The 26,946-nt window shown below is 50.2% G+C and overlaps 1 protein-coding gene across 1 annotated transcript in view; it reads left to right on the top strand.

The window, feature by feature from the left end:
* ACSF3 (acyl-CoA synthetase family member 3) overlaps nucleotides 1-26,946 on the top strand; it is a 178,353-nt gene that overhangs the window by 39,647 nt on the left and 111,760 nt on the right. The window contains exon 8 of the mRNA XM_067302352.1: nucleotides 3,617-3,743. Coding sequence (XP_067158453.1) covers nucleotides 3,617-3,743 — 127 coding nt within the window. The remainder of the gene's footprint in view (nucleotides 1-3,616; nucleotides 3,744-26,946) is intronic.

Genomic DNA, 26,946 nt, shown 5'->3' with positions numbered 1-26,946 from the left:
GTCACGGCCTTTCTGTTTTACTGTTTGCAAGCCAGCCATAACATCATTAAATTACACAACAGGGAGGTGCCTGCTGCCAAGGAGCTCTGCTCTAGATAAGATGTGGGTTGAGCCTCTGCCAAAATATGAGTTGATATGACAAGAAATTTGGAGCTTGTTCAAGGTTTGATTCACACAAGAAATAGCAGCGTGCAGGTAAACAGTGCGCCGGATTGTTCCCTGAGGCAGCTCTGCTCCTGCCTGCCCGTCCTTCGGGGCACGGCGAGCGTTTTGGGGGGGGGGGGGGGGGCAGAATCCGGCGCTGCAGCCCGGTGCTGTGCAGTGTGTGTGCAGGGCTGGGCTGGACGGGCTGTGCCTGAAGAAACGTGCAGTAACCGAGTTTACATCCATTCTTGCTTTCAGTATCGACAAGCAGAAGCCAAAATCTGGCAGGATCTGTAGACGAATCTGAGGCAGCTGTTAGCAGGTCCTCGTAGTCGCTTACTCTACCACCTCCCCCTTTCCCATCCTTTTCTGTGGAGCCAAAGGCAGCCTGACAGCTAAAGGGATTGACTTTGGAGGCTCACACCAGTAATTAAAATGCCTGCAAGGTGGGGAGAATATAGACAGTCTGTTATCTCTAGCTGAGATGCACTTCAAGAGTGGATGGGGTCCAGACTGGTCTTGTTGGAAGGTGCGTGTGGTGCAATTCCTGCCCCCCAGGAGAAGTGTTGCTGGCAAATTTTAAGAACTGTGTTGCCTAACGGGTAAAACTGAAACCAGGAACACCACAGTCACTGAGTCGCTCAGAGGAGTTGCTTGTTTGTGATGCCCTGGCCAAGCCGGTAGGAAAACAAGAGAGAAGAAATAGTCACGTTGTAAAACTACATGTAGCCCCCGTGGCAGCAGTGAAACGCTGCCTTGCTGGCCCCTCTGCAGGCTGCGCTGTTTGGGGGTCACAGCGCCCACCCCAGTGCGTCTCTGGCGCACTTGCCAGGCTCAGGCTTTGTGCCTCTTGCCCTTTTGCTCTTGCAGGCACGGAGGTTTGCTTCTGGGCTCTCCTGGATCCCAGATTTTTCTGTGCTGTCCTGCTTGGGGATTTTGTGGTCTTCAGGCTCCCTCTTTGAGATCCCTTGGGGAAAACTCATCCAGTATCATCCGTATTTTACCGTTGTTCAGCTAATTCCAGTCATCAGCATTAATGACCTTTTTATCCTGCAACATCTTCCAGGCGGTGGAGATAAGGCACAGCAAGGACTCTAGAGGTACTGTCTAGCTTGTGATATGCTGAGGCATTTAACAAAACAGCAGTTCCATGAAGGCGCGTGGGCTGTGTATACAGAGAGCACTGTGTCACTAGATCCTCCAAGATGGGACATCAAGAAGAAATGACTTAAAACAAAAATGGTGCCTTTAAAAGCAGCTTTCTAAGCATTTTCTGTTAGAGAAGCTTTGCTTCCATCAAAGGCTCTAAAGAGGCACAAAGCCTGACTTTCTCTGTGATTCTGCCTGATGTTCCAGGACTGCTATTACTGTTTTCCCTTGTGGCTGCATTTCTGGCATTACTAACTTTCAAGGTCCCAGATGTATCTTGTCTGTGTTGCAGCAGCTCAAGTACAAAGCGGCTTGGAGATCCTCTTATGTGGGTGCAGCAGTGTGTACAAGCAAATCTCGCAATGACTTCTAGCACGACACTGTTTTTTCACATCTTCCCTGCAAAGGACTGTATGTTAACATGGTCACACGAGCAAGTACTATGGTTGTGACTCTCCAGTGCCTCATCTCTTACCTTGCTTGCATCCTCCTAATTACAGTGCGATGTATGTGTGGGAGCAATGAGATACCATGCCATGTCAGGCAAGTCTGTAACCTTCCCGTGATTCTCGAGTTTCCATAACAGCAGGATATTCATTTTGTTGCCATAGAAAACTTGCCCATGCAGGTTTGCAGAATACTGAGTTGTCACTATAACCATTGCCTTCGAGCGAGCCTGAAAGCAGCCACGTATGCCTGAGAGCAAATCAGATGGTGTTTCCTGCCACCTCCTTGGAAAAAAAAAAAAAGTGTTAGATTGACAGTTTTGGAAAGAGAAGTTTTCTATCTATCAACACAGCAGACAGCAGTATGTTACAGTCACAGGAATGTGCTGCTTTCATCTGCCTTCTCTCACCTCGCAACAGGCTTCCTTCCAGACCTGCACGGCCCAGCTGGGAAGAGCAGGAGGACAGTCTCCATCACTGTGGAAATTGCAAACAGGCTGGTACTTGTAGGGCAAGTGGTGTTTGTGCTGTGAACATCAGAACAGGATCCAATCTCCCAGCGGCTGTGGAACAGCAGTAACCTTTGGTCTCTAGAAACCCTGGTACTTTTGTGTTTGTATGAGAACTGGGGAGACCAAAACTGCATCAGGTGGTTAAGCAGTTCCCTAAGAAGCCTCGGTTTTGGCTTTGCTTTCTTGTTGTTTTATTGCACATCTGTCAGCAGCTATCCCTGGGGCAGTCGGTGGTGCAGGGTACCATGTGCTGGATATCTCTGTGTCTGGGATTGCCTTTGCTGTGCCAGAGCTGCAGCCTTCTGGCAGCCTGCGGAGCTGGCTCTGCCGCCTTCTCTGGGGAGGGCAGGGGTTCGCCTCGCTTCCAAACCAAGAGACGGGTTGCTGGAAGTGCCAGGTGGTGCAGCTGGTGGCCAGAGTCCCCCACAGTTGTTATTTCAAAGGCTGAGCCATCCACTAACCCTTTGAGCTTGCTGCTGTCGCTGCTAGATTTTCAGGCCTGGATGGCAGCAGCGCTCTGGGGACAGGACACGTCATTGTTTGGGATGTGCAGGTCTTTCAGGATCCAGCCTCTGTGATCAGCTTTCATTCATCCCCTAAGAGCCCCTGCTGTGGGAAAGGCCAGTCTTGCCAAAGAGAGAAGGCAGAGGGGCTCCCTGTGCCCGTGGTTGCCCTGAACAGAAGGGCTGGAGATCGCAAAGCATGGCGCCTGCTCTGCAAGGCGTGTGCTAAAGCCTTCCCCTCCTCGGACTGTGCCTAGGCTCCAGGAGCGGGGATGGAGAAACTCTTGTGCTCCTTTGGGGATGGGTTTCCCAAAGGATTTCCTGGGGACAACCTGGAGACTGACAGAGGTCGCTTGGTGCTCCAGTGGGAGGCAGGCAGCCTGCAGGCAGCTGTTGATAAGCCTGCCTGCAGCAGGACATGAGGACTGCATGCGTCAGGACTTGCCATCTAGCAGTCAGAACGGACTGTCCCTCTTCCAAGAGTATTCCCTGACCAACTTGTCTGCGTACGAGATCTTTCCCCTCCTTTATAAGGAACCAGAAGGTGTGAAAGGTGCTGGATTGCTGCTGCGTTCCAGGATGGCAGCTCCTGTGTATTTTCAGCACTTTTGAATTTTGCAGACGCTTATGTGAGCTCTTGTCCACCTAAGGAAGGAGGTCCTGCAGGTGGGCAGGCTGTGCGGGGTTTGCAGTGAGAGGCTTTTGAAGGCTAAGAGGGTGTGCGGCGTGCGCCTTGCTTGTCCCCAGCCACGCTGCCTGGCAGCCGCAGCGCTGCGGGACGAAGGCGGAGGCGAGCGCGGCTGGCCGGGGGTGACTGCGCGCTGCCGTTGCCCAGGGTGCATTCACTGTTTGTCTGTTCTAGGTGACACCGGGCCTAGAAGGCCAAGAAGGGGAGCTTTTCGTTAAGGGGCCCTCGGTATTCCGCGAATACTGGAATAGACCCAAAGAAACAAAAGATGCTTTCACGCCCGATGGCTGGTTCAAAACAGGTACTGTAATGGTTTCCCTGCAGCGTCTGGGAGAGGGTGATCTTGTAGCCCAGAAAGAGAGAGGTCAGCAGCTTCAGTTGTCTTCTGCTAATTCTGCCCCTGAAGTTAGCCAGCTGTTGTTTTGGGTTTGGAGCACGGGTGGCGCAGGCTGGCCGACTGTGCAGGCCAGGCTTGCTTTCAAAAAACCGGATTCTGGTTCAGATAGGTTCTTCACTTGCATACTCCAAGGAATAGAGTATATTTGGAGCTGTTTGCTTGTAAAGGTAATACCCTAGAACTTGCGCATTCTGGGACTTGAACTCTACAACCTCAGCACCTGGAAACCAGTTGTCACTCAGCATAACTTGGATGGGTGCCACGTTAGTAGAAAACTTCCGCTAACCTCAGTAGCTCCGAATCTGACCTGCTTGCCCTCTCTCGTTGGCAACGTGCTGTTCGAATGGTACTTCTATTCTCGTCATCATCACAGCAAACTGGCTGAATATTTAAAACACAAGACTTGTGTGGTTAAAGCCATGTGTATGGGCAACCACGTATGCACAGTGGTGGTCTCTGAAGTCTTGGGGCTTGGCCGTTGGGATCACTTGGAAATTTTTCAAGGAACCTTCATTTTGCAGTCAGAAAACATTAATTCATTGAAAGCTGAACTTTCTGGGGAAGACTCACAACTGGTGTCTTCAACTTGGGAGCGGTTTGGGAAGAAGTCTTTGAAATTGCTAGAATGTTGCTTTTTGATATTTTTAAAAGTAAAAACTGAGTCTTCCAAATGGAGCTTTTTGTTTTGAAACTTAAGCTCATTTTGTTTTTACATGATACATATTAAAATCCAAAGGACACATTTCTTTTTCTGGGTTTTCATATAGTGAAAATTCTCAAGATTTGCCTTTTCCTTTTGATTGAAGGTGGGAAATGTTTTCGAAATATCAAATGTTTTAGGGATGAGAAAACCTCTTATATTTGGTTCTTTTGCTCTAGCTTCCACCAGAAGATGCAGTAGCATTAATACCTATTGCAGCTGGGCATATGTCTTGGTAGATTTTGTCAAATGTTTGCACACAGGAAAAAAAAGTCCTGTTTTAATCCAGCTCTGGTAACAGTGAACACAATCGAAACTGTCCTTACCTGAAACTACTGTGGTCAGGGTGGTAAATTCTCAGAACAGACCTCTTAAGGCCAATCTTGCCAATTATGTGGGGTAACAAATTCAAGAGGATGCTAGACTGAAGACTTCTCCCAAATGGAGTAGATGTGACAGTCCATGAATAAGTTATGTGCCTCAAATTATGCCTCCCGCTCTGCGTATAACACAGAGCGTGCAGAGCCCGAGCTCGGCCTCCCCGGTCAGAGGTTCCTGTCCCCCAGGACGGTTCTGCAATGTCAATTAAATAATAAAACAGCCCTGGGCCTGCACCGAGAGCGAGAGTGCAGCAGTGCCACGAGATAGCTTTGCCAGCTCTGTCCTGGACGTTCGAGCAGTCGGTTAGTATCTCTGACCGCCCGCCTTCCTGTCAGCTCTGCCACCGGCAATGAGCCGCTTGGATAGCGGGATAAACACACGCAGCATATTCATCTGTCTGCACTGAGCCCAACCGCCTATTAATCTTGCGAGTGCAGAAGGGTGGGATTTCTAATTTGTGCCTAACCTTAACACATAAGCAGCTCTGACTTTTCCATTTCCCTCTCTGTTATGTGTTAGCGGCGCCATCAAGTCAGGAGCACTGGGCTGGATTTCTGATGCCTTCTTTGTAATCGTCTTATTTATTGACAATTTACGAAGAAGCTGCGATTTATTGTTATTGCTGTTCTGAATCAGATGCAGAGCTGCCCTGCCAGGAGTGTCGCCGCTGGTCCTGCTCCCACGCCGGTACCACGGTTTGGGACTCGAGCGTCAGCAGACAGTGCTGTGTGCAGGGCAATCAGCTTTAAAAAATTTTTTAGTCAACACTCCTGATGAATATTTCAGATGCAAAGGAATAGCATGCATTAATTATTGCAAAGAGATGTCTTTAGGAGAAAATGATTTTGAAATTCAGTTTAATTTCATTGTAATGCGCTGCAAACAGGAAGGGAGTATGTGTGTTTAATTGGCTCTCGGGGGTAAGGCCTGGAAGATGGCATGCCTTTGTCACAGGCCATTAGTGATACAGACTGCATAATGAGAGAGTACAATCAGCTCACAGCTGCCGGCTCCTACGGGGAGAGAATGATATTAAATAGAAATCAGTATAAATTAAACTTAACCCTTTCGCTAGCTGAGCAAAGCCTTAGAGCCAGAAATAAGGGAGAGAGCAGAGACAACCATGTGGGGTTAGAGACAGGTCGGAGGATGCCTAGAAGACATTCCCGGCAGTAATCCACCATTCTAGCTTCCTCTTTGATGTTCTTTGTAGCTGTCTAAGGAGGATGAAAGGCTTTTAATTTTCTTCCCCGTTCCATTCCCCCACTCTTTGCCTTTCTTTTTTTTTTTTCCTTCTCCTGACTGCTTTCTCCATCTTTTGCGGATGTCAGGTAGACAAGGCTATTTTTTCCAAGACTCCTTTAGCCCATTGTGCTGAGTGAGACCTGTCGCCCCTTGCTCACCCTGCCTGCCCTTCCCGGTCGTGGGGCTGCCTTTGGAAAGCGATGTGGCTTTTACCGTGAGAGCTCAAATCTGTGTGTGATGGAAGAAGCCACTTAATACAACCAAGGAGTTTGTACCTCGTAATAGCTGGCTCTTACAGACTGGGCTTTGGAGGATGAATTAGCCCAAGTTAAGAAGAGGTGGTTAACTTTGGAGTGGAGACCGAACTGGCAGTCTTGCAACTGCCAGTGGTATTTGCAAATTATAGAGCAAGGTTTTAAAGGTGAGGCTGCCTGTGTGCACATGGTGCGCTTGAAGCCAAGGTGATGTTATTTCTGACTCAGTAGAGGGCAAATAGTATTAGTGTCCCTCTCGCTCTCGAAAGGGATAACCATAGCGTGGCAGTGCCAGACCCTCCTGTGGATCACTCCCGGCTGATGGGTACGTGTGCCTGAAGTGGATAGCGGTGTGATTGGCAGCTGTGGCCAGGTCCCCCCGCGTGCTTCAAGGACACGGGGAAGTGTGCGCTCAGCTGGAGCAGGAATGAGCTCTGGAGAGAGTGAACTTGGAGACGGTGTGAATAACTCCTCAGCTGTAATTTAGCACTCTGCTGATTGTTAATGACAATCCTAAAAACCAGCAGGTCAGCAAATGAAGAATAATTACTGCAAGGGAAAGCACGGAGTGTTGCTCTTACTGCACCTCATGGTGAATCTGTCCCTAGAAGGGCACTTCTCTTGGTGAGTGAAGGCAGAGGTTTCCAGCGGTTGGGACCTGCTGTATTATTAAACACTAAGTGGTGTGACCCCTCTGCATGCCAAGTACCAAAAGCGGAATAGGAAGTGCTTGGTGTGTGTGTGATGCAGTTATTAAACACAGGCTCTGTGCGTGCTGTTCCTGTGTGTTGCCCCAGTCTCACAAGGTGGAGCAGGCAGGTCTCCGAGCTCAGGGAAAATCTCACAGGAACAGGAAACCCCCCATCACTCGGTTCTTAATCAGGGAGTGCAAAGTGCTGGTGAGTCAAAGAAATGAAAATTCTCCCCGTCTCCGTCAGGGTCACATACATAACAAGGCAGAGATGTGAAATTTGTAGCAATACAAATATTCCTCTGTCCTTTACAGTATTTGATCCTGGATTTCTCCGCTCCTGGAACACGCTTTACCAGTGAGGCAGTAGTGAATACGCGGTATGTGCTGTGTGACTGACTGACTGGAGATGTCCTTACCTGAGTCAAGTGAGGCCAAGACTGGAAAGGTTCAGAGACAGTAGCTTGGGGGCAGGTGCTACTGGTTTTGCTGACAATAATCAGTTTGTGGCTCTACATGGTATCTATCCTCAGAGTTTATGCACACAAAACCAAGAGTGCTTCACTGGAGCTCATTTTCTTCTTTGTTTTTTTAATTCAAGTTTAGCCTAGAAGCTCCCTAACACAGGGTTGCAGAAGATCCCTTGGTTCTTCTCTGAGATGCTCTGCTGTGGTGCAGGAGGCTCTCAGTCAATCTGCCTTTGTGCCCACAAAACGCCTCTTCTGCAGTACTTTGCTATCAAATACCCTGTTTGCTGTCTCACTGCAGCCCGCGAGGCGTGTGCTTTTCCCATGCAACCTACTGCGTGGGAAAAAAGTCAGGTCTGAAGTTTTGAGTCTGCAGTCCATCAAATCTCTCATCAGAAACCTTCTCCCTCCCAAAGACTTGCAGGGCAATACCATGATTAGGCTAGCAGGTTTTGGTCCATAGCTGCCCTTTGAAAGGTGGGTGTCACTCACGAGCTGTGAAAGCTCCCAGGTTTCTCTGAGAGAACCAGTGGGCGGTCAGGACCACAACTTCTCAGTATTCGATCCACGCTTTCTGCAGGGGGATGACCTGCGTTAGGTGGGGTCACAGGTCCTAAGTGCCATTTCCCTTCCATACGTGCCTTCAAAGTGAGTAACAGCATCATGCTCAAAACTTGCACACTGCCTGCTGAAGTGTTGCATCAAGTCACCTTCTGGACTCCTTTCTGCAGTTAAAGGCTTACAAAGGGTCTTTCAGTTTTAAGCCTTTTCTGGCTGCAGTTCTCCCCTCCCCCCACCCATAGCTTCCTTAGGCCCGTTCTCTGTTCCTGGTTGCAATTCCTATAAATAGAGCTATCATATGTTTCTTCAGAAAGTATAGGGGCCAAAAAAAAAAGTAGAGCCAGGTCTTACATGGCAGCAGTCATTTTCCTTTCTGACTGACAGCTCTTTTAATAAAATCCCCTTTTCTGCCATGAAGCTGTCTTCCCCAAGAAAACAACATCATGCTGAGCATTGGGAAGGGTCATTCCCCGCCATGATAGAAGGAGAAAACAATGATGCAAACTCTGACCACCGGCACCCTCACACCAGATCGTTGGTGCAGCTCCCTGCTCTGTTACTAGTGCAATCTAGGAAGGGAAAGGAACTTGGTGCAACAGCTGCAAACCCGCATTTCCCCCCGCTCTGGACTAGAGGGAAACACCATGTGTGCATTTTACAAGAAACCTGTGCAGACATCCCTTTACAAATATGCCCACTTTGTGCCTTCAGTTAGAGGAGGAACAAGTATGTATATGTTAAAGGAAAAACAGACAGAGAGCATGATGCTACTGTGACTTTTTGATGAATTCAAGATCTTGGCTCTTTTGAGAAGCATCTGAACTCTTGGTGTTGTGTAGGTGATTTACTGTTGCTCCCTTCCTCTTTATTTCCTCAGATTTGCACTATTGTCTGCCTATCTCTCTGCGTCTCTCATTTCCATTTGAGTGAATTTGATTATTTTTATTGTATTAATGCTGTTGACAGAGCTGCTTAGATCAAAGTTCCCTCCAGCCATTTCCAGGGAGACTGCTGGATATCCACCTGCTGTCATGCATCTAAGCAGCACCAAGCCCTAGGAGAACGAGACAAACCCAAAGGAAAAATGCCTACGGCCTTCCCTCTGCTCTCAGTGCGATACCTTCCCAGCTGTCCAGCGCCCTGCGAGGCTGTGGAGTGAGAGACAAACTCAGACCAAACTCACATGCCAGTGAGCAATTGCTGAGTGAATGCCAGGAGCTGGAGGAAAAAGCAGCAGACAAATTTTACCAGTTTCCAGCACTGTGGTCATCCCCCTCCCCGATCTTTATTCGTCTCTCCCAGCTTTCTGACACTTGTATTGCTCAGGCTCCGGCATTGTCAGATCGTGTTATCTTTGTGCAGGAGGCAGCGATCTCCAGGCAGGCGAACTACTTTGTAGTCGTGAGCAAGGGGACAGAGGGTCTGGGCGCGTGATGGAATTGCAAACACTGCGCGGTGCCCGAGCGTTGTCCCTTTGCCCGAGTGTTTCCCCCGCTGCACAGGGCCAGGCAGGGTGCTTTCTCCGTAGGAATCTGGCAGTGCAGCGGTCTGCAAAGTGAGGAGTGATACAATCAGAGAGCAGCGTTCTCCCTGGGGGAAGGCCAGCTTCCATTCACATTTGCCCATACATCCAGAAAATTAGAATCTGGTGTATTCGGGGAGATTTATTTTCAATTACAGGTTAAGGCTGAGACATGAAATAGCACTGGGTTTCAAGGCAGTGCATAAATCCTGCAACAAATCCATGTATCTCAGCTCCATATAATAAGATTTTATTGATTGCTATATTGTATCTGTCAGAATAAAACTCCCTTAATGCATGCATCAGGATGGAGAAGATAGAAAGCTTGTTGGTAGTAGAATCTGATTCAAGGATCAATGCACTTTGATTAATATGTCGTTAAGAAAGTGAGAGTTATTTAACTTGTTTGATGCACATTTCAAAATGATGACTCGTATCTTTTAAGTTTCTTTTTTAAGCTACATTTAAAAAACAACCTTGTAGCTGTTTTTCACATTGGTAAGTCCTGTTTTATCACTGAATTCTTGCTAGATCCCTTTATGCAGGTCACAAAACCACTAGACTCCTATCAACCATATTTCCATAAAAGGCTTCTTATATCCCATTGCTGAAAATGTTGAAAAGGAGAGCAGGGTAGACCTGCTATCTCTTTATTCCTTCTGGATGTTCTGTGGTGAAAGAGGGATTCTAGGCAAAAAAAATGGAGAAATTCATCTGGAGTAAGACATCATCAGGAGAAATGAGAGGCACCCATCAATTCTGGCAGGCTTTAGGATGCTGCTGAGCCTGGGCAGCAGCACGCTATGTGCGTGTGCTTGCTGAACATGCCCTTCTCTCAGCTCAGGCCTTTCCACTGTGATCTATGAACTTGGGCACCAAGGAGAAGGCTTGGCTTGGTTGTGAGTGTCATGCACAGCACTGAAATTCACAGTTTGCTCCTGATAGACTTGTCTAGATAGGACATACCCTTGCTGCAGACGCAAATCTCCAGTCAAGTGAAAAAGCCCAGTGACTCTCTGAGGCTGGTTTCGGGACCTCTTGTGTCTGTCTCTCCTCTTCAGACTGAGCCCTCCACTGGCAGCGAGAAACAGCCCCAGCTCATAGCCTGAGTTGTTCTGGCTCAAGGTCCTGCTAGGAATTAAGCCCAGCCATTGCCTGAGTGCGCTAGGACTTCGGGACATGATTCTCCTAACAGTTGTTTAATTGTCTGCAAGACAGTTCAGGTTGTTACTTAGAGAGAAGGGGACGTGCTGGGCCTTCCAGGGATGTCTGAACTCTTCTTTTCCCTCTCTTAAAAGAGAGGAGGAGAACCATTCTGTGGGGTGGACTGCTGGATGCTGGCACGTGCTTTGCAGAGGGATTGCTGTGCACTTCCCTGGTCTGCGCTTCCCTGGCCGTCTAACGTCAGCCGCTGGCCCACGGAAAGAAATGGGCTAGAGGAACCTTTGATCTGACCCACTTTGGTTGTCGTTACGTTACATTATGTGAGTTGAGCCAACAGTTTGCTTCAGTTTCTATAGCTGGATAGTTCTTCTGGCATCAGCTTTAGATATTTGCCATTCTTGGCCCCTGCTGTCTGGAGGCTTCAACCCCACCGCTTCTGATGAGCAAGGCAAAGCTGCCTGCAGTTTTTTGGCCTAAAGGGTTCTAGTGGTTGTAGAAACACCTTGGGCAGTTCAGCCTTGATCAGACTGTCATGTCACCAAGGAGAAGGAGCAGTGACACAGCAGTGAGCAGCTCATACCCAGTCCCACTACTGTAAATTTTTCTCCTTGGCACTTGCCCATCTCCAGAGACAAGCAGGTGTTTCCCTGCCAAGGGAATTGCTTACATTTGTGGGTGTAACACTGACACCTGAAGCAGAAAATGCTTTTGCCTGATCAAGGCAGATTATAAATAGAAATGCATCTAATTAGCATCCTAATCTGCAGGTTTTCTGTTTGTTTGCTGTGTCTCTGCTAGTCATAAATTCAGTTAATGCAAATTCTATTTTAAAAAAATTATTCCTTAATTATAATGTGTTACAGATGATGTGGCTTACCAGTTTGGTAAGCCCATCAGATGAAGTGCTGGCTCCCTCTGAGGCTGGGCTGAAGGAGCTTCTTTTTTAGTCCATCATACTTTAAGCTCATGAGTCAGGCATGATGGCAGCGAGGCATTGTGCAAGGCTCTATCTCCGCTTCTCAGTTAGGTGATCAATCATTTGAGCAGAAAAGCAGTGGGAGTTAGATGTAAGGAGATAAGCTCTCCTGCTTTATTTGTTAGTACCTTATAACTTGGACCCATGTTCCCACAGGTGAAAGGTCACCAAAAAAATCCCAGCCATCCCAAACACATCTCTATGTGCTGCTTTAGGAGGAATATCATACTGAATCTTCATGGGCCAGGAACAGAGGCTGCAGGCACCTGCCAGGAAGCCTCAAGCTTTCCAGTAAAGTCAGACTAGCAGTAATGTGGGCTCAAGTTTCCACCCAGCCCTCATTTAAGAGGTATTTCTATGAGTAAAAACATAAGGATGGCATGGTATCTAGTATGTTAGCCTTGTATAAGGATTCCTTTATAACCTTGAAATGTTCTTTACACACACACACACACACACACACACACACACACACACAGAGTTCCAACACTGTGGAGAGAGAATTCACTTTTTCTGCTTCCTGCCTCAGTGTTTATTCTTCCCACCTGAGTGATAAGGATGTGATATCGTCAGATTTACCTGGTGGTTGGAAGTCTTAGGGTCATTAGAATATAATGAAATAAAGCCCTCTATTTCCTTGATTGCTTGTGAGAGTGATATTTTCAGCAGTTCAGAGAGTGACTTTGGATTTTTGTAGCTGTAAATGAGAGCAGCTTTTGGCACAGAATATGTTTACTATTCTACAAAGCTCTGCTCTAGTTGTATCAAACATTGGGTGCCAACAGTTTACTTTTCTTGGAGCCTCCGGTACTTACAGTCTAGTTCTCGGCGGCATGGAGCAGTTGCACCCCAGCTGAAAGGCAGTGGGAACAGCAGGTACCTGCATCTCTAAAATCCAGGCTCTTCACTCAGTATCTGCTTGCTTCTCCCCTTCAAGATGTGCTATGGCTGGGCTGTTCCAGCAGCCTGAAGGGTAGGGGGCTCATTCAGGTAAGGGCTGCTGGGACTCTTCCCTTCCTATCCTAGAGAGGAAAGAAAGGAGTCCTGTCCCCAGCTCCAGCTGGGTTATATTGTAGAGACTTGAAGCTGAGCCATGTAAGCCTGTCTGAAGATCTAGCAAGAGAATTGCAAGCTAGCAAGGGGGTTAGGAGGAGAAGTCAGCTCTTGCAGGAGAGAGCACAGGATGTGGTAAAGAAATGGGCTGAACAATCATCTTTCTCATGGCACTTGGCAGACCCTGTTGGATCATTGGCAAGGCTCTTTCAAGTGGCTATATAAATAGCATGCCTCCTCTAGTGAAAAATTAAAAACCCCATAGGGAAAGGTTAGTATCGAGTCATCTGAGTAAAATACCTGAGCAGTCTTACCGAGGACAGGACTGTGGTCCCATTGTAGGTGTCAAAACACCCATTTTCTCGAGTCTGGCTGGACCTGGGCCCCAGTGATTTTTATGGGATCTGCCCTCATGATTTGGGCACTGAGTGTGGTGGAGACTAGTGTTTGTTGTGTCTTTACTGTAAATGACTGACCCATGGTGACAGGAGTCTGGAAAGACTCTTCAGCAGGAAGCATGGATGCTGCAGAGAGGTGTCTCCAGCAGTGACTGAGGGAATGGATTTACTGGCAGTGAGCTTCAGGATGGGAAAGGTAAGGATTAAGATAGAGACTGGATTTTGAAATGCATCTAATAATCACCCAAAATCCAAAGCAGCATTCAGTGTTTGCAGAGGCCAGGCTGGCAACTCACTGCTCCAAACGTGAGGTAGCAATCTGCATAAAGAGTGTTTGTGCTGTGCTCCTCAATTCCTTGCCAAGCCAAGCCTGCTGCAGCCTGGCCTCATCCTTCTCCGGCTGCTGTGCCCAGCTCTTGGGATGAAGATTTAGCTATGGGGACAATTCCAGCTGGAGTTAACCTACCAGTTTGCTCACTCAGAGCTTTTGTAAGAGCCTGGTGGCCTGGAGGGGCAGAGAGCTGGAGCTGCTCAGCAAGGACACTCGAGCAGTTGCACTGCAGCTTTTGCACTTGATGGTTGTCCTGTGGGTCCACTTTGCAGCTGCCTGCACACACTCATTGCATCCTGGCAGGCTGCTTTGCACAGCATCTCTCAACAGGAGCTTCAGCTAAATCAGCATACTGATGGGAAAGGCTGTCACACTGGCTGTGAGGATGCCTGTTCTCTGATCTAAGGGGACTGTTACAGGTTATCTTCAGTCATTATGTCTGACTGTCACAAGAGATGCACACGACAAAATTTGTTAAAATTAGAGCTTCCTTCTACCTTTGCCTTTCTCAATTTTTCCACCGTATTTTGTGTCCTCAGCCTTCTCTTCCTCCTTGATTGTCTTGTTTCCTGTTGCTTGAGGCGCTCTGCTGGTGCCCACACAATCTGTTTAGCTTGCTGAACAGTTTTCGGCACTTGATTTACATAACCCAACATAGCCGTAAGTGGAGCACAGAGCAGGGCAGTGGAATTGCACAAATTGATTACAGCTCGTAGGACAAACCAGGGAGTCAGTGGCCTGATTTCCTTCTTTCCCCAGCACAGGAAAGCGGTGGCTTGTTTTTAACGTGCATAGTCCAAGACCAAGGATGGTTAAGTGGTGACGGTTTTGTTCTGTATTTGTAGTTCAGGCTGACAGTAGTGTCTGAAGAAGGGCTGAATGTCTGGCTTGGCAGGACCTCCTTCCCACCCCTTCTGTTAGCCGGGACAGAGAGCATCGTAGGACGCGATCGCTCCAGGCTCTTTACTTTCAACAGAGTCATCCCGTGGGTTTCGCTCAAGACAATTGAGAATATATTTACTCACGACTAATGGTATTATGCTGTAAGCACAAATATAGGCTCCTGTATATTTAAGCAAACAGTTTAAGCCAGAAATCTTTCCCCATGCCCCACCCCTGCATCTCTTAGTCAACATCCTCCCATTGTTATCTCTGCTTCATTTAATAATTCGTCTCACGAGAGACCAGGACAGGTCACTGCACTGAAGAGGAGAGGTAGTGCTCTCTTCAGCTGAAGCGTAATTGATCCCTCAGCTGTTCTACAGAGGGCAGAAGCCAAAGCAGAGGCTTTTCGTCTAATGTTTTTATTATTACAATTATTATTTTTAGCCATTCACGCATGGTTGCCGTGCTCTTCAAAGTCTCACCAGCTGAATGGCAGCCATGTTCTGCTGGGCCGCCACACCTTGGAGCATTTACTTATTTATTAGTCTCTGAGTTTTCTTTTTCATCTTGTTGTCTGCAGGGATTTCTTTAAATATTTAAACGCTAATGTGAAAAAAACGTTTTTCGTTTTTACTTACCCATTTTCTTTTCTGGCTTGTCCTCTGGGCAAACCCATCTGCGGTAATTCTGGCTGCAAGCAGCGGGGGGGTTCCCTCCACTCAGCCTGCTTGTGTCATATCAGTCACCCATGAGTTCCTGCTAATGATGAGTGAACCTACAAAGTCCTGGCTGTCTGGCTTGCAGAAACATTCGGAGGTTTGCTGTTTTATCTGCTGCTTTCCGTTATGGAAATATGGCACCTTTCTGAGCAGGGTGTGCTGCCTCACTCTAGCGCTGGTGGTGGCTTAGCCACAGCAGGCTGGAGGGAATGGAAAGTCAGGTCTTCAGGGATCATGACCCAGCTGGACAAAGCGGACAGTTTCGGACTGAGAGTCCCTGTGTTAGGTCCAGACTCCACGAATGTCCTACAACCCGAAATTGGGACCGTGTGTCTCGGGTACCCCGGTAAGGCCCGTTGGCGTGATAGGGCTCCTGTGGGCTCGGTTTTTAAGGCAGCACGACAAGGCTCCCATGCTGGTACTGCTCATCTGGGAAGTGTGTGAGCGCAGGGAGGGAGGGTGTTGAGCTAGCGCTGCCAGCGCGGCACCTCTGAGCTCCCGGGCCCCGCCGGCGTCCAGCTCTGGCACTGCGTCGCCGCCGTGCAGCAAGCGTGGCAGAGACCCGAGTGTGCGTGGGGCCGGCTGGGTGGGTTCACTGCTGTCACACACGGCACCACGGAAGAAAAGGTGCAGGGGCAGCGTGCCTGGGCCGGGATCTCTTCATCCTCCACTTGTCCTTCAGCCTGTAAAGAGGAAGGCTGCGAGGTGAAGGAGTCACTGGTTTATCAGCCAGGACGAGGAGTAGCTGTGCTCCTCGCATGCCCGGCAGCAAGTCTCTGACTTCCCCGCGTCCCCTAGCTGGAAGCGGTGCAGGGAGAGCGCAGCCCGGGATTACTGCTTGGAAATCAGAACTGCCTCATCTGCCGCTTCTGCCCCCCAGGTACTTGGAGATGCTCCCGGTGTTTCCTGCGCAGCTGCATCGCCGCTTCCCCCGGCTGAGCCGCGCAGCGCGGCCGGGGACGAGCGCCTTATTAGCGCCGCTCTTTGTGCAATGCCCTTGAGTGATTTTTTTCCAGGTGTAAATGCCAGGGGAGGCTGTACCAGCGCTTCACATTCTTTCATCTCGGCAGGGTTTTGCCCTTTCTCCCAGCGTGGCTCTGACAGCAGGCTCAGCTCTGCTGCGGCTGGAATACAAACAAACCTCCCCGTTCAGAGCATGACAGGAATTCATTCCAGGCTGGGGCTTTTTTTCTAGTTTTCTTTTTTTCCTCATGCTGGATGCTCCAGGGGTCTCTGGAGAAGTTTTGAGAGTGGAGATCAGTTACTTAACCCCTTCTCTCCTGGGAGCAGGCAGTGACACCGCAGACCCGCCAGCTCTTGCGCATGGGGTGGACTGCAAAGCAGGCTCAAGTTGCAATGCAATTCCCATCACCTGCTGGAGCCAGGGGGAGAGGAACCGGCGGAACATTGAGATGTCCGCATCCGTACATCTCCTAGAACGAGCCATTAGGGCAGTTGGAGGGTCTGTTCTCTGCTCGCTGAGCACACAGCGGCTGCCATTAGTGCTAATGGGAGCTAGGCATGCGCACTGAGAGGAAAGGATGCCCCTGAGCTACAAATCTACTTGGCAATTTTATTATGTAAATAAATGGTGCTTGCACATACACCTGCTGCTGCTGCTGCTCGTGGTGATGTTCGTGGCAAGATACGTAAACAAACAGCGATTCCATTCTAATAGATTTATTTCCTTTCTTGTGAGCCATTAAATTACCTCCAGATTTCATGCAGGTACAAATCTGTAGAAGTGCCGAAATCTCTCTCTGCCTCGCTGGACTGTGGCCCACAAAGCGTGAAAGCCACCTATTACTCTCAGATGCTGTTTGGGGAAGGCACATTAGCAACCGGCATCATCCTTGGTGGGTCAGTTTCTTTGGATGTCCCCACCTCCCTCCGGGGCTCCTGCCACTGCAAGGCCAGATCCTGGTTGCGATGAAGACAAGAGCAAACCTCCCAGTTCTGGACTGAGCTAGGTGAAGGCAGAGCCCCATCTGGGAAAGCAGACTCCTCATCCAGCTCCCTCCGTCTGAACAGAGGGCAAAACTCCCTTCAGATGGGTTGAAGCAGAGCTTCAGAAATTGCTCTGGACCTTGTGAAGGCTCTGGATTTCGCTTGGAAATCCTTCCCCCCTCTCCCCAGCGTCAATACCAGGGTCCGTCAGGCTCTCTAACGCCATGCAGTTATTGACAGGACCTACAAGGAGAGCAGCCAGCTCCTCCGACGGCTGATTTGCTTGTTCTCAACCGCAGAAATATATCTCCTAGCTGCAGCTGTTGTGCCGCTCTCCTCTCTTCCACTCCATGGGCACGGTGGCATCCTTTGGCAGGAAAACGGATAGCAAATAGGTACAGCTGCTGCTAGCGAGAGCGCTGGGGCGCTGCGCCGGGGCGGTTGGTGCCAGCATCTACGCTGCCTCCCGACTGTAAATTCCCTGGCACCCCCCAGGGCTTTGGGTTCGAGAAGTGCAATGCCGGCACAGTCTCCCTGCGAGATCTTGTCCCCGGCGGCTCTGCTGGGAAGGGTTGAGTCACCGTGGAAAGGCTTTTCCGCTTCGCCCAGGCAGAATCCAAGTAAATGGGAGCCCTGAAAGTTACTGGGGAGGGGAGATGGTTTCCTCATGAATAATTGGTGCATTATTAATATGCATGTGTTTTTAAAGAAGTTTCAAACTCTCCCTCTCTGTCTCTTCCCCCTCAGCAGCCTTTGATGCTTTATTAATGATTGTAGTGGAAACCAGTCAAACACCACCCTTGATACACTGAAATGAGAATGGTGCCTTTGAGCGGACTGACTCATCGTGCAAAGGCGGCTCATTTATTTGTGGTCACTGTGTTTAGCGAGCACAGGGAAGGCGTTTTGCTATTCCAGGCAAACAGGTGGGGATAAAGGGCCGTGACCGGCCCCGAACAGCTACTCCGAGGCAGCACTCTGCTGTTGCGCCAGGCTCCTGAGGCAGCAGCAAACTGTGCCCTGGGAGTTTAGCAGGTCTTGCAGTCGCAGGCTGTGCAGGGTGGGAGAGATGTACAGAAAGCAAGAGTTAGCGATTTAAACTTTATGCCCTGGATCAGTAGTAACAAGAAAATTTTCAGGGTTTCTTATAACTCAGAAGAGGATCCAAGAACTTGAGGGGAGGGCAGGGTTAGATGTTGTTTCTGGTTAAACTTAATGCCAGGAGACTGCAGAAGGAGCCCAGCTTTTTCCTGCCGTGTTTCCCTGCTGGAGCAGCCAAAGAAGCTGAGGCAGCAATGGTGAAGCCGAAGAGGAATGGAGTAAAACCCAGGAAAGCAGCCTTTCAGATAACTTGTTTTCCACCTCTCTGTGCCACATGTGACATGCCTTGCAAGCAAGCTACTTCTCAGTAGCAGCTTGTTCCAGCAGCCCAGACACATGCTACGGTCCCATCAAAGGTGGTGAGGGAATGGTGAGGCCAGTTTTCCCCTTACTTGGCTTCTGGGATCTTTTATCTCCTTCCTCTGAAATAGAGGAATTGCTATGGTCACAGACGAGGTGCAGGGCAGGGCTGTGTTCACACCTGGTTGGTGTGTGTTGTCCGCACTGAGTTAAATTAATTGCCTAGCTTGGTATCAAAGATGAAACCTCGGAGTGCCGGCACAGCTGGAGCTTTGTTGCTCCTTCCGTAGGGTGGGACCTCCCCCGTTTCCTAGGGTCCTCCTGGCATCTCACCTAAAATGTCCCCATCGTCGCCTTGTCCCCTGCTCCCTCCCCAAGGCCTTTATAGCTGTGCTTGTTAGTCTTTGGGGAGTTTTGCTAGTCCTTCCTGGGACCTTGTTCCTCCACCTATGAATGAAGAGGGACAATACTGTGAATGCTTGTTAGTCGCTCTGGGTTGTGTGTGCCGAAAGACTTGGATGAAAGGTGTTATTAGTAGGAAAAGGTAAGCCGAGATCCTTTTGCACCCAGCTAGGATAATCTGTGGGAGGTGGGACATGCACTGTGGCACAACAGGCCTTTGCAACAGAGCAAAAATCCGGAATTTCAGAAGTGCTAATTACTGTTAATTAACTACAATTTGTGCTGGTAACCTCCGGAGCAGCCTGTTCTTAGCCAAGATGGCTGACAGCAGTGACAAACGTTATTCATTTCCATGTAATAAATCAAGCTAAAGTTGCTTCTGTTATTTAGCCTATCATTTAGCATTTCATTAAATAGATATGTACGCATACATCATCATTGCTGAGGCTGTGTCAATCCCCTTCAGGAGGAAGGCTGCCTCTAATCAATCCCGGCAGTGCAGCCCACCGTGGAAAGGCTCAGCATTCGCTCTGTTCAGGTTAGCATCTTGCTGACTATCGATCAGTCATTGGTAACTAATCAGCCACTTGTGTCTGCTCATCTTGTATGACCGATATTCGACCACAGAGCTGTTAGCAGAAGTGGTGGTGTTGCTTTTAAGGGGAGATCTGGCCAACAGGGAGCTGAGGTCTCTCTCCAATGGATCAGAGCAGACTCCTGACCCGAGAGCTGACCTGCAGCCCTCAACGAGGTCTGTGTTAGAGAAAGCATGCTTATGCTGGGCCGTTTGGTGTTGGGTTTTCCTTCAGCTCTGGCATGGTAACAGCAGCAACACGTAGCTGAGAGAAGGGAAAGGAAAGTCTTATGGTTATTAGTGCTGAGCTGGGGTTCAGAACTGTTCTGTGTCCTTTTGGTGAATTGCTTAATCTTTGCACCTCCTAAAGAGGGGGCGATAGTTCATGAGAGCATTGCTGCTGGTATGTTACAGCCTGACGCTGGGGTCATAAGGGTGAAGCATAGCTAGCAGCGCCCCGTGTTTTGTGGGAACCACATGATAGAGGAGGAGGTTGAGGAAGAGCGCTGGACTGCGTGGGAGATGGGCATCCATCTGCAGGAACCAGTTTACTGTTTTCTAAAGCTGCAGCCAGGAATGGAGTCAGGAGCGTGCGCTGTCCTGGAGGATTCTGGGTGTGTTTGAGGCAGAGGGAGGTTTGCTAGTCATTGAACCTGCCCCATGCACTGGAAAGGTCCCCTCTGCTTGCTGTTGGTTGTTGCGGAGCTGGAGAACATGTTCACTTTCACAAAAGGAGAAGGTGTGATGTTAAAATGAGCCAGGGAGCCACAAAGACTAGCGAAATACTGCTGCTCTAGTAAGTACTTTTGGGCACACACAGCTCTCATACCACTGAGAAACCCGTGCACTGTCAAGGAAGAGCAGCTAACGCTCTTGTCCAACACTAGCAGCACTGGGCTGTCCCCTCCGTGTTTTGATGAACGTGCTGGTGCTGAGCAGGGCAGAGGTAGGAGCCCTGTGCCAGAGCCCTGCCGATCCAGCCGTGCCCCCTCATGGGGTCCAGCCTTGAGCTGGAGCTCCTCTTCCCCTGCACAGGGTGCCGGTGTCCTGGATCTGGTCCAGCTCGGGCCCTTCACCACTTTGCCACTGCGTTGTCTTTGCATGGTACCAATCCCAGCCTCGTAGCCCAAGTTCACGCTGCCTGTCGCACTGCAGCAGCCCTCCCCGCCCATGGCTGATAGCTCCCAAGGACAGGCAATCACTGTGGCCTGGTGTGGGACCAGCAAACTCGTTTCAGTGATGTCAGAGCAGCACTCAGACTCCTGCAGGCATCCAGCTGCAGCAGTGTGTGCTCTGTGCAGCTGTGTCCTGCACTCCCACACCCCAGCACCTCGTATCGGATTCAGGAGAGGGGTCGGGGTCTCACTGCTTGAGAACTTTCTGGTTGGGTTGCCCCATCTGAGGGGGCTAAAGGGAAGAGCTCCGATTTGTCCATGCGGCACCGTGCAGTCAGTGCCCTCACTCTCCCAGTGCTCCATAAATAAATTCCCCTAGTCCATCCTAGCACACTGTATCAATCTTGTTTAATAGACTGGAAAGCTTATTGCATGGCGGCAGGTCGCAAGGAGTGTCGAGGTGATGGATTGCGCCTTCCTGGAGTCGAGCATCGTTGATGTATAATGAAATATTTATGATTTATTCCAGCTAATAAACTGGAGTGAAGTGTGTGATGTATGTGAGCAGATGGGGGATCTATTGATGCAGTTTTCATTGCGTGGGGGAGGGAAAGGTTTATGTCCATAACAAGCACACGTAGCACAGCCTCCCGTCCCTCTGTCCCCCAAGGTGGGCACTTTGCTCCGGAGAGGACACCTGAGCTGATTCCTATGGATATTCTTTAACGCTCACCTTCTAGTTGTTTGTCCACCCCACATCTCCACCCAAACTTCTCTCAAGTGCGGGAAGCCTGTGGCGGTGGGTAGAAGCAGTTTCTCTGTGCATTGCATTTGGGGCAGTGTCCAGTTGAGAGTTCTGCAGGCAGCTTGTCCAAGAGGAGGAGGAAGGTCACGCCGCGCTGTCACGTCCATTGCCGTGACAGGCTCTGTGACTTCACGCTCTGGTGTGTCCATGTTACCTAGGAAAATAATTTCCTTGGATCTATGAGATCAGTAAGACACTTGACTGCACTGGAAGGAGCAGGGAAATTTGAAGCCTGTGAAGAGAAGCGCTTGTTCACGTGATGCACGATGAGCGGGGGGAACACATTGCTTCAGGATGCTTTCAAAGTCGAAAGCTTGGCATTCAGAAGGGGAAAGAGCATTTCTGTGGTCTGGTGCTGAGTTGTGTATGAGAGCCCAGGACGGACCTAATCTGCAGGAGGGAGTCTGATCCTGCCTAGATGGTCTGGAGAAACTGTGCCCAAAGGCAGTAGGACCCTGACTGTCAGCTGTAGTCCCACCATTGCTTCGCACATGTCAGCATTTGAGTTTACAGGTGACCGTTGCAAGCCTTAGCTCTGCCCCTTCGTGTCTTCACCCACACTCAGTTGTGTTTGTGCTTGTGATAATCTGGCCCTGGGACTGAGACTTGCTCGTGTCCTCTGCACGCAAAGGTCTCTTCAGGCAAAGGGGAGCTGAGCCCCAGCCTTTTGCTCAGAGCCGGCTTCACGCTGACGAGCGTGTCGGGATTAGAGGTCAGGAGCTCCCGGCTCTTCGCCACCTGCCCGGGCTGCTGGGCCAATCCTGCCTGGAAAATAAATCATCACCTTAATCACTGATGTGCGGCTGGCAGCGGGTAAGCCCTGCCTCTGTCCTGCTACGGACCAGGAGCATCAACAGCCATTTTAGGGAAACTGGGGGAAGTGGGCGACACATAAGAGTTAATCCCCGGCTCAGAGACTGATGCACAACCTTCTGCCCACTGCTCTGTGCCGTGGAAAGCCGAGCGAGCGAGGCCGTTTCCCCCCTCCTTATCCAGCCGCTGTCCTGCCAGCTGTTCCCTTTTCTGCCTAATTAGCCTCCGTTTCGGAGTGCTTTGAGATCCTCGGCTGAAAGGCACCGGAGAAGGGCAAAGAATGATTATTCCAACTGCCTCGCTGAAAGCTTCCCAGGGGTCTGCCAGCTGGGACCCTGCCTGTCTCTCCGACATGCTCGTTTGGAGAGCGCGGCAATTCTCCAGGTACAGGCTGGGCGGAGGAATGCGGAGGGAGAGCGGAGCGCCTTGCTCTGTCTTTGCTGTTTCAGAATGAGAGATCGTTGTGCCAGGAAAGCAGCTGACAGCAGGGGATTCCTCCTGGAGTTTGGAAAAAAAAGCTTAAAGGCTCCCAAAAGAGCAGGTGTCGAGCCCGGCAGGAGCGGAGCGTCAGCACCGTTTCGGCAGGGCTGGGAGCTCTCTGCAGCCTGAGCACCGGCCCCGCGATGGGGCTTGCAGGGAGGGGAGAGGGGCAGCCCTCGTGCAGGAGCAGCTCCAGCGCAGGTCCGGAGCGGCACCCTGTTCCCTGCGACAGGCCTGTGCTTGGGCAAATTCTCCTCCCCCCTAACAGCCATTTTAATGCCGTGTAGCAGCTGCACGTCAAGGGGAACAGAGTTGGCTTAAGGTTGTTTTTCTGCTCGGTACAGCTGGAATGCGAAGCCACACTGAAGCGGTCAGTGTTCATTTCTCACGGTGATTACAGCTCTGTTCCTGCTCCAGCCCTTACAACAGGGACACGGTTTTTGAGATGGGCTGCCTAGCATATCCGCAGGCAGAGCTCCAGCAGGAGGCCTCGGTTCTGCAGGGGAGCATGACTGATTAAAACACTTTCTCAGAGGTAGTTTCTAGTTTGGCTGAGCAAACGGGTACATCTAGGATAGCCGCCCACATTGCAAACAGAGCTAAGCGGCTAAACCATTCGTCCCTCTGTTAGCGCAGATGACAAGATGTGCGCCGAGCGAGTTGCCAGTGGAGGAGCGTGCTGGCAAATGCCATGGCGGGGCGGAGGGTGGTTTAGTCACAGCGAGGTTAGAGCTAATGTCGTCTGAACCCCTGGGTAAATCGTGTCACATCCAGTGTCCCTGAACGGCCAGCTCTGCTGAGATGCAGCTGGAGCTGAGTGACTGCCTGGCTCGTGCTGGAAGAGCACCTGGCTGCCCAGCTTGTGACACCCACGTCCCTGCGGTGGAGGCTGTGTCCCGTGGTGGCTTTCTCCAGCATGCAATGGACATGGTGTGCAGCTAGCAGGACTTTCCGGGCTGGGCTGTCACCAGAGACTCTCCCAGGCACATCACCTGCAAAGTGGAAGTGAGGGAGCTCTAGTGGATGTTCCCTTGCCTGTCCTGCCCTGTGCTGGTGCAGAGCACGGGGACTGTCCCCAGAGAGGCAGCTGCACGCCTCTTCCATGTCGCTCTGGTTTACAGTGTCTTTAGTGGAAAGGTAGGTTTGAGAGGTCCCTACTCTCCACCCCAACTCTCTGAGAAGCACCAGGCTGGGCTCTTCACGAAGTCGAGACTAATTTGTAAAATCTGGAGTGTTTCATTAACAACAAAAGCCCTAATTAATATTCTGTTCTATTTCAAACACACGTTCTCCTGCCCGCCAGCCTTCCCCACACCTCTGAGACATTACTTTCCTCTCTGGACTCTTCATGTTCACGTTTTTACACAGGCACTTTGGAAACCTGGGAAAGCCACTCCAGCAGCCAGGAGACTGTTAAACAAGTAGCTCCAACCTGCTGGGTCTGCAAGCACTTTCCACCAGGAGCAAATCGCTTAGCGAGATAACAAGGGTGGGGGAGGAGGTGCGCAGAGGCCAGCCTTGCCTCAGAGCACGTTTACCTGGGCGAGGGCTGTGCCTTGCACAGAGGCATGTGTATGGAGCTCCCCATGACAGAATTCGTTGCCACCATGGCAGGAGGGTAAAACAACCCACTTTTTGCTTCTCAACAAAATACATTTCCTTTCAAAGGAATTTTTTTGCTGTTTCCCAGTACCTTCTGTTGTGCTGTACGTGGTCTACAAAAGCATTGCATGATTAGAAACAGGAGCGTCAGGGAGGTTTGCGGATCATCCTGCCATAGGATGCTTTTGACCATGGGGAGGGGGAGTCACGAATGTCCCGGTTCTCGGTCTTTCAGGGATCGCGTCTGCAGAAATATGGGCCCCGCGGTCGAGCCAGGCTGGGTAATGCCCAGAGCAGGGTGAGGCTTCCTTCTCCAGTGCCAGAGCTGCGCGCAGTGCTTCTTCTAACGCCTCCTGCGCACTTCCAACACAGTGTTCGGACAGTATCTTCTTAAACCATCCATCCCTCTTTCTTGCTCCTGCCCTTTGAACATCAACTAGGTCCGGCCTTTGTGGATGGTCTTGTCCAGGCACCTCGAGCGTGTACCATCTCTTACAAGTGCCACTGCAAAGGGAGGACTGAGGTCAGACCTGTACTGGGGCCAGGCTGTCCTAGCCACACTGCTAGTGCCTGGGGGGACCCTGGGAAAGGCTGTGCACGAGGCTGAACTCAGGTCCTGGCTCCTATATTCACTGGCATCTGTTTCCTGCTGCTTTTCCTTGCAGCTTTCCTAAGTAAATCCTGCCGTGCCAAGAGAGCTACCAGCATCTGAGCTCGGTCTGCTCTGCTTCAAACCCCCCGGTAAAGCAACCAGGGAAGTGATGGTTGCAGTTTTTCATGTTGCAACCACAAATAGCAAAATGCACTCGATCTAATGCTCGAGTGCTGAGCTTTGCTTATGGCGTTGGTAGACAGTGCAGGGCTTTGGTTAGTAAACCTTGCAGAGCATATCCGCAGGTGCCCGAGCTGTCCTTCCCCTCATCTGGTGGGGAGGCACCTTGTGCCTGTTGGAAAAAGGCTGGCATTTTTCTTTAGAGCATTAGACGCAAAGGAAAAGGTTTATAAATAATGTGCAGGTAGTGAAAAACCTCCTAGAAGCCAGGGAAGTCCATGTAACAATTTGCAAGTCAGTGTAGTGACTCATTGCTCTGGTGTAGTCCCAGTGTGCTGGTTTTCTGCTCGCAGACCCACAGCTGAAGCTCTCGCTAGGGACCAGAGCTGACAGCGTCGTTGCATCAAGGCTGGCAACACGTGTTCCCAAACGGTCTTTTCTCTCTCCACCCTTCCGGGCACCCGGCTAACGTCTGTCCTGGTGAACAGCGAGTGAGATCTCCGCTCCGCCTCGTTCACAGCGGTGGTTGTGTCTATAGTGGACTCCTCCTGGCATGCGGCTCCTGGGTGCTAAGCTGTGCTCAGCACCCTTCTGCAGGGCTGAGGATAACAGCCATCTACCAAACACCTCTGCCTAATGAAGCCCAGTGGGCCAAACCCGTTATGAAAGCTATTCATAACTCACACTATTCATGATTCACACTATGGCTATTCTCTAGTGATTGGGCTTTGTAATGAGAGGCATCTGATCTGAGTGTTTGGGGTTTTCTCAGCAAATCCTAAGACAGTCCTGGCTCTAGATCTAATACAGGCTGAAGAGACTGTTCCTCTTCATTTACCTGAAAACTCTCGGTCTTTCCTGTGCATTTCTTATATCTCAGAACTTCTCCAAGAGGTTAAGCATTTCATTTCTCCAGCCAAAGTGTTCTCTTAGTCAATAATTAGTTCAAATGTTGGCTTACGACACCTTTGATGTAGAACTGTTGCAGTGTTTGCTAGGATCAGGCTGACCAGTGTGCAGTGGTGCTAGCACAAAAAGTCCAGGAAGGTTTTGCTTCTGTAGCTCTGCTCTTTGGAACAAAAAAGGCTCTTGTTCAGCGCGTCCTGGGAAAGCCGTTCAGGCGCCATGTTACTGCGGGATCTCTCCCCTCTGCAAAGGAGGCGCACAAAGTAACAGCCACAGGACATCCGTACTGGCAGAATCACAAGGGCTCTTTCATCTTTGTAACAAGCAGTTTGCAACTTGAAGAAACTGTCATTGCAGAAATGCTCTGGAGTTTGAGTTTGGAAATAGGGTCTCCGTCGCAGCTTGCCTGCTTTAGGGCGTTCGTTTGGGTAAGGCATGCATTTAAAGTGCAGCAGCCAATGCCAAGTAACTATGGACAAGCCTTCCCTATAAATACAAATGATCTTACCCCAAAACTTCATTTTTGACACAAAGGTAGTCTGAAAAAGGTCTTTTATGCCTTTCACTCAGTGCCTGATGGTGCAGTCCATGCCCAGGACTGCGGAAAGCGCAGGCTGAGCCACAGGTCAGAGCGGAGTGGTACCTGTGGCGCCTGCAGGCTGCTGAAATGTCCACAGCTTGCTCCGCGTGCGCTGAACGGGCAGTCCTCCAGGCAGCTCGCCGGGGAGGCTGGCCCGGCCACCCGGCCACATCTCTTCCCTCGTTGCTTGGGGCTGTGCCGCTCGTGCCAGCCTGCTACATGTTATATATAGCGTTGCCTGAAACCCCCATGGCGCGCACCCCGCCCCCAGCTCAACTGGTGCAGGAGCCTTTTCAGTATGCGACTCAGCAGAGCCTTTAACATTTCGCAGAACAGATGCCCACTGAGCATCTTGAAACAAAT

This window comes from Apteryx mantelli, chromosome 10, assembly GCF_036417845.1.
Source record: "Apteryx mantelli isolate bAptMan1 chromosome 10, bAptMan1.hap1, whole genome shotgun sequence".
NCBI classification, from domain to species: Eukaryota; Metazoa; Chordata; class Aves; order Apterygiformes; family Apterygidae; genus Apteryx; species Apteryx mantelli.
Note: the sequence above shows the minus strand (reverse complement) of the source record. Positions and strands in the feature narration are given on the sequence as shown.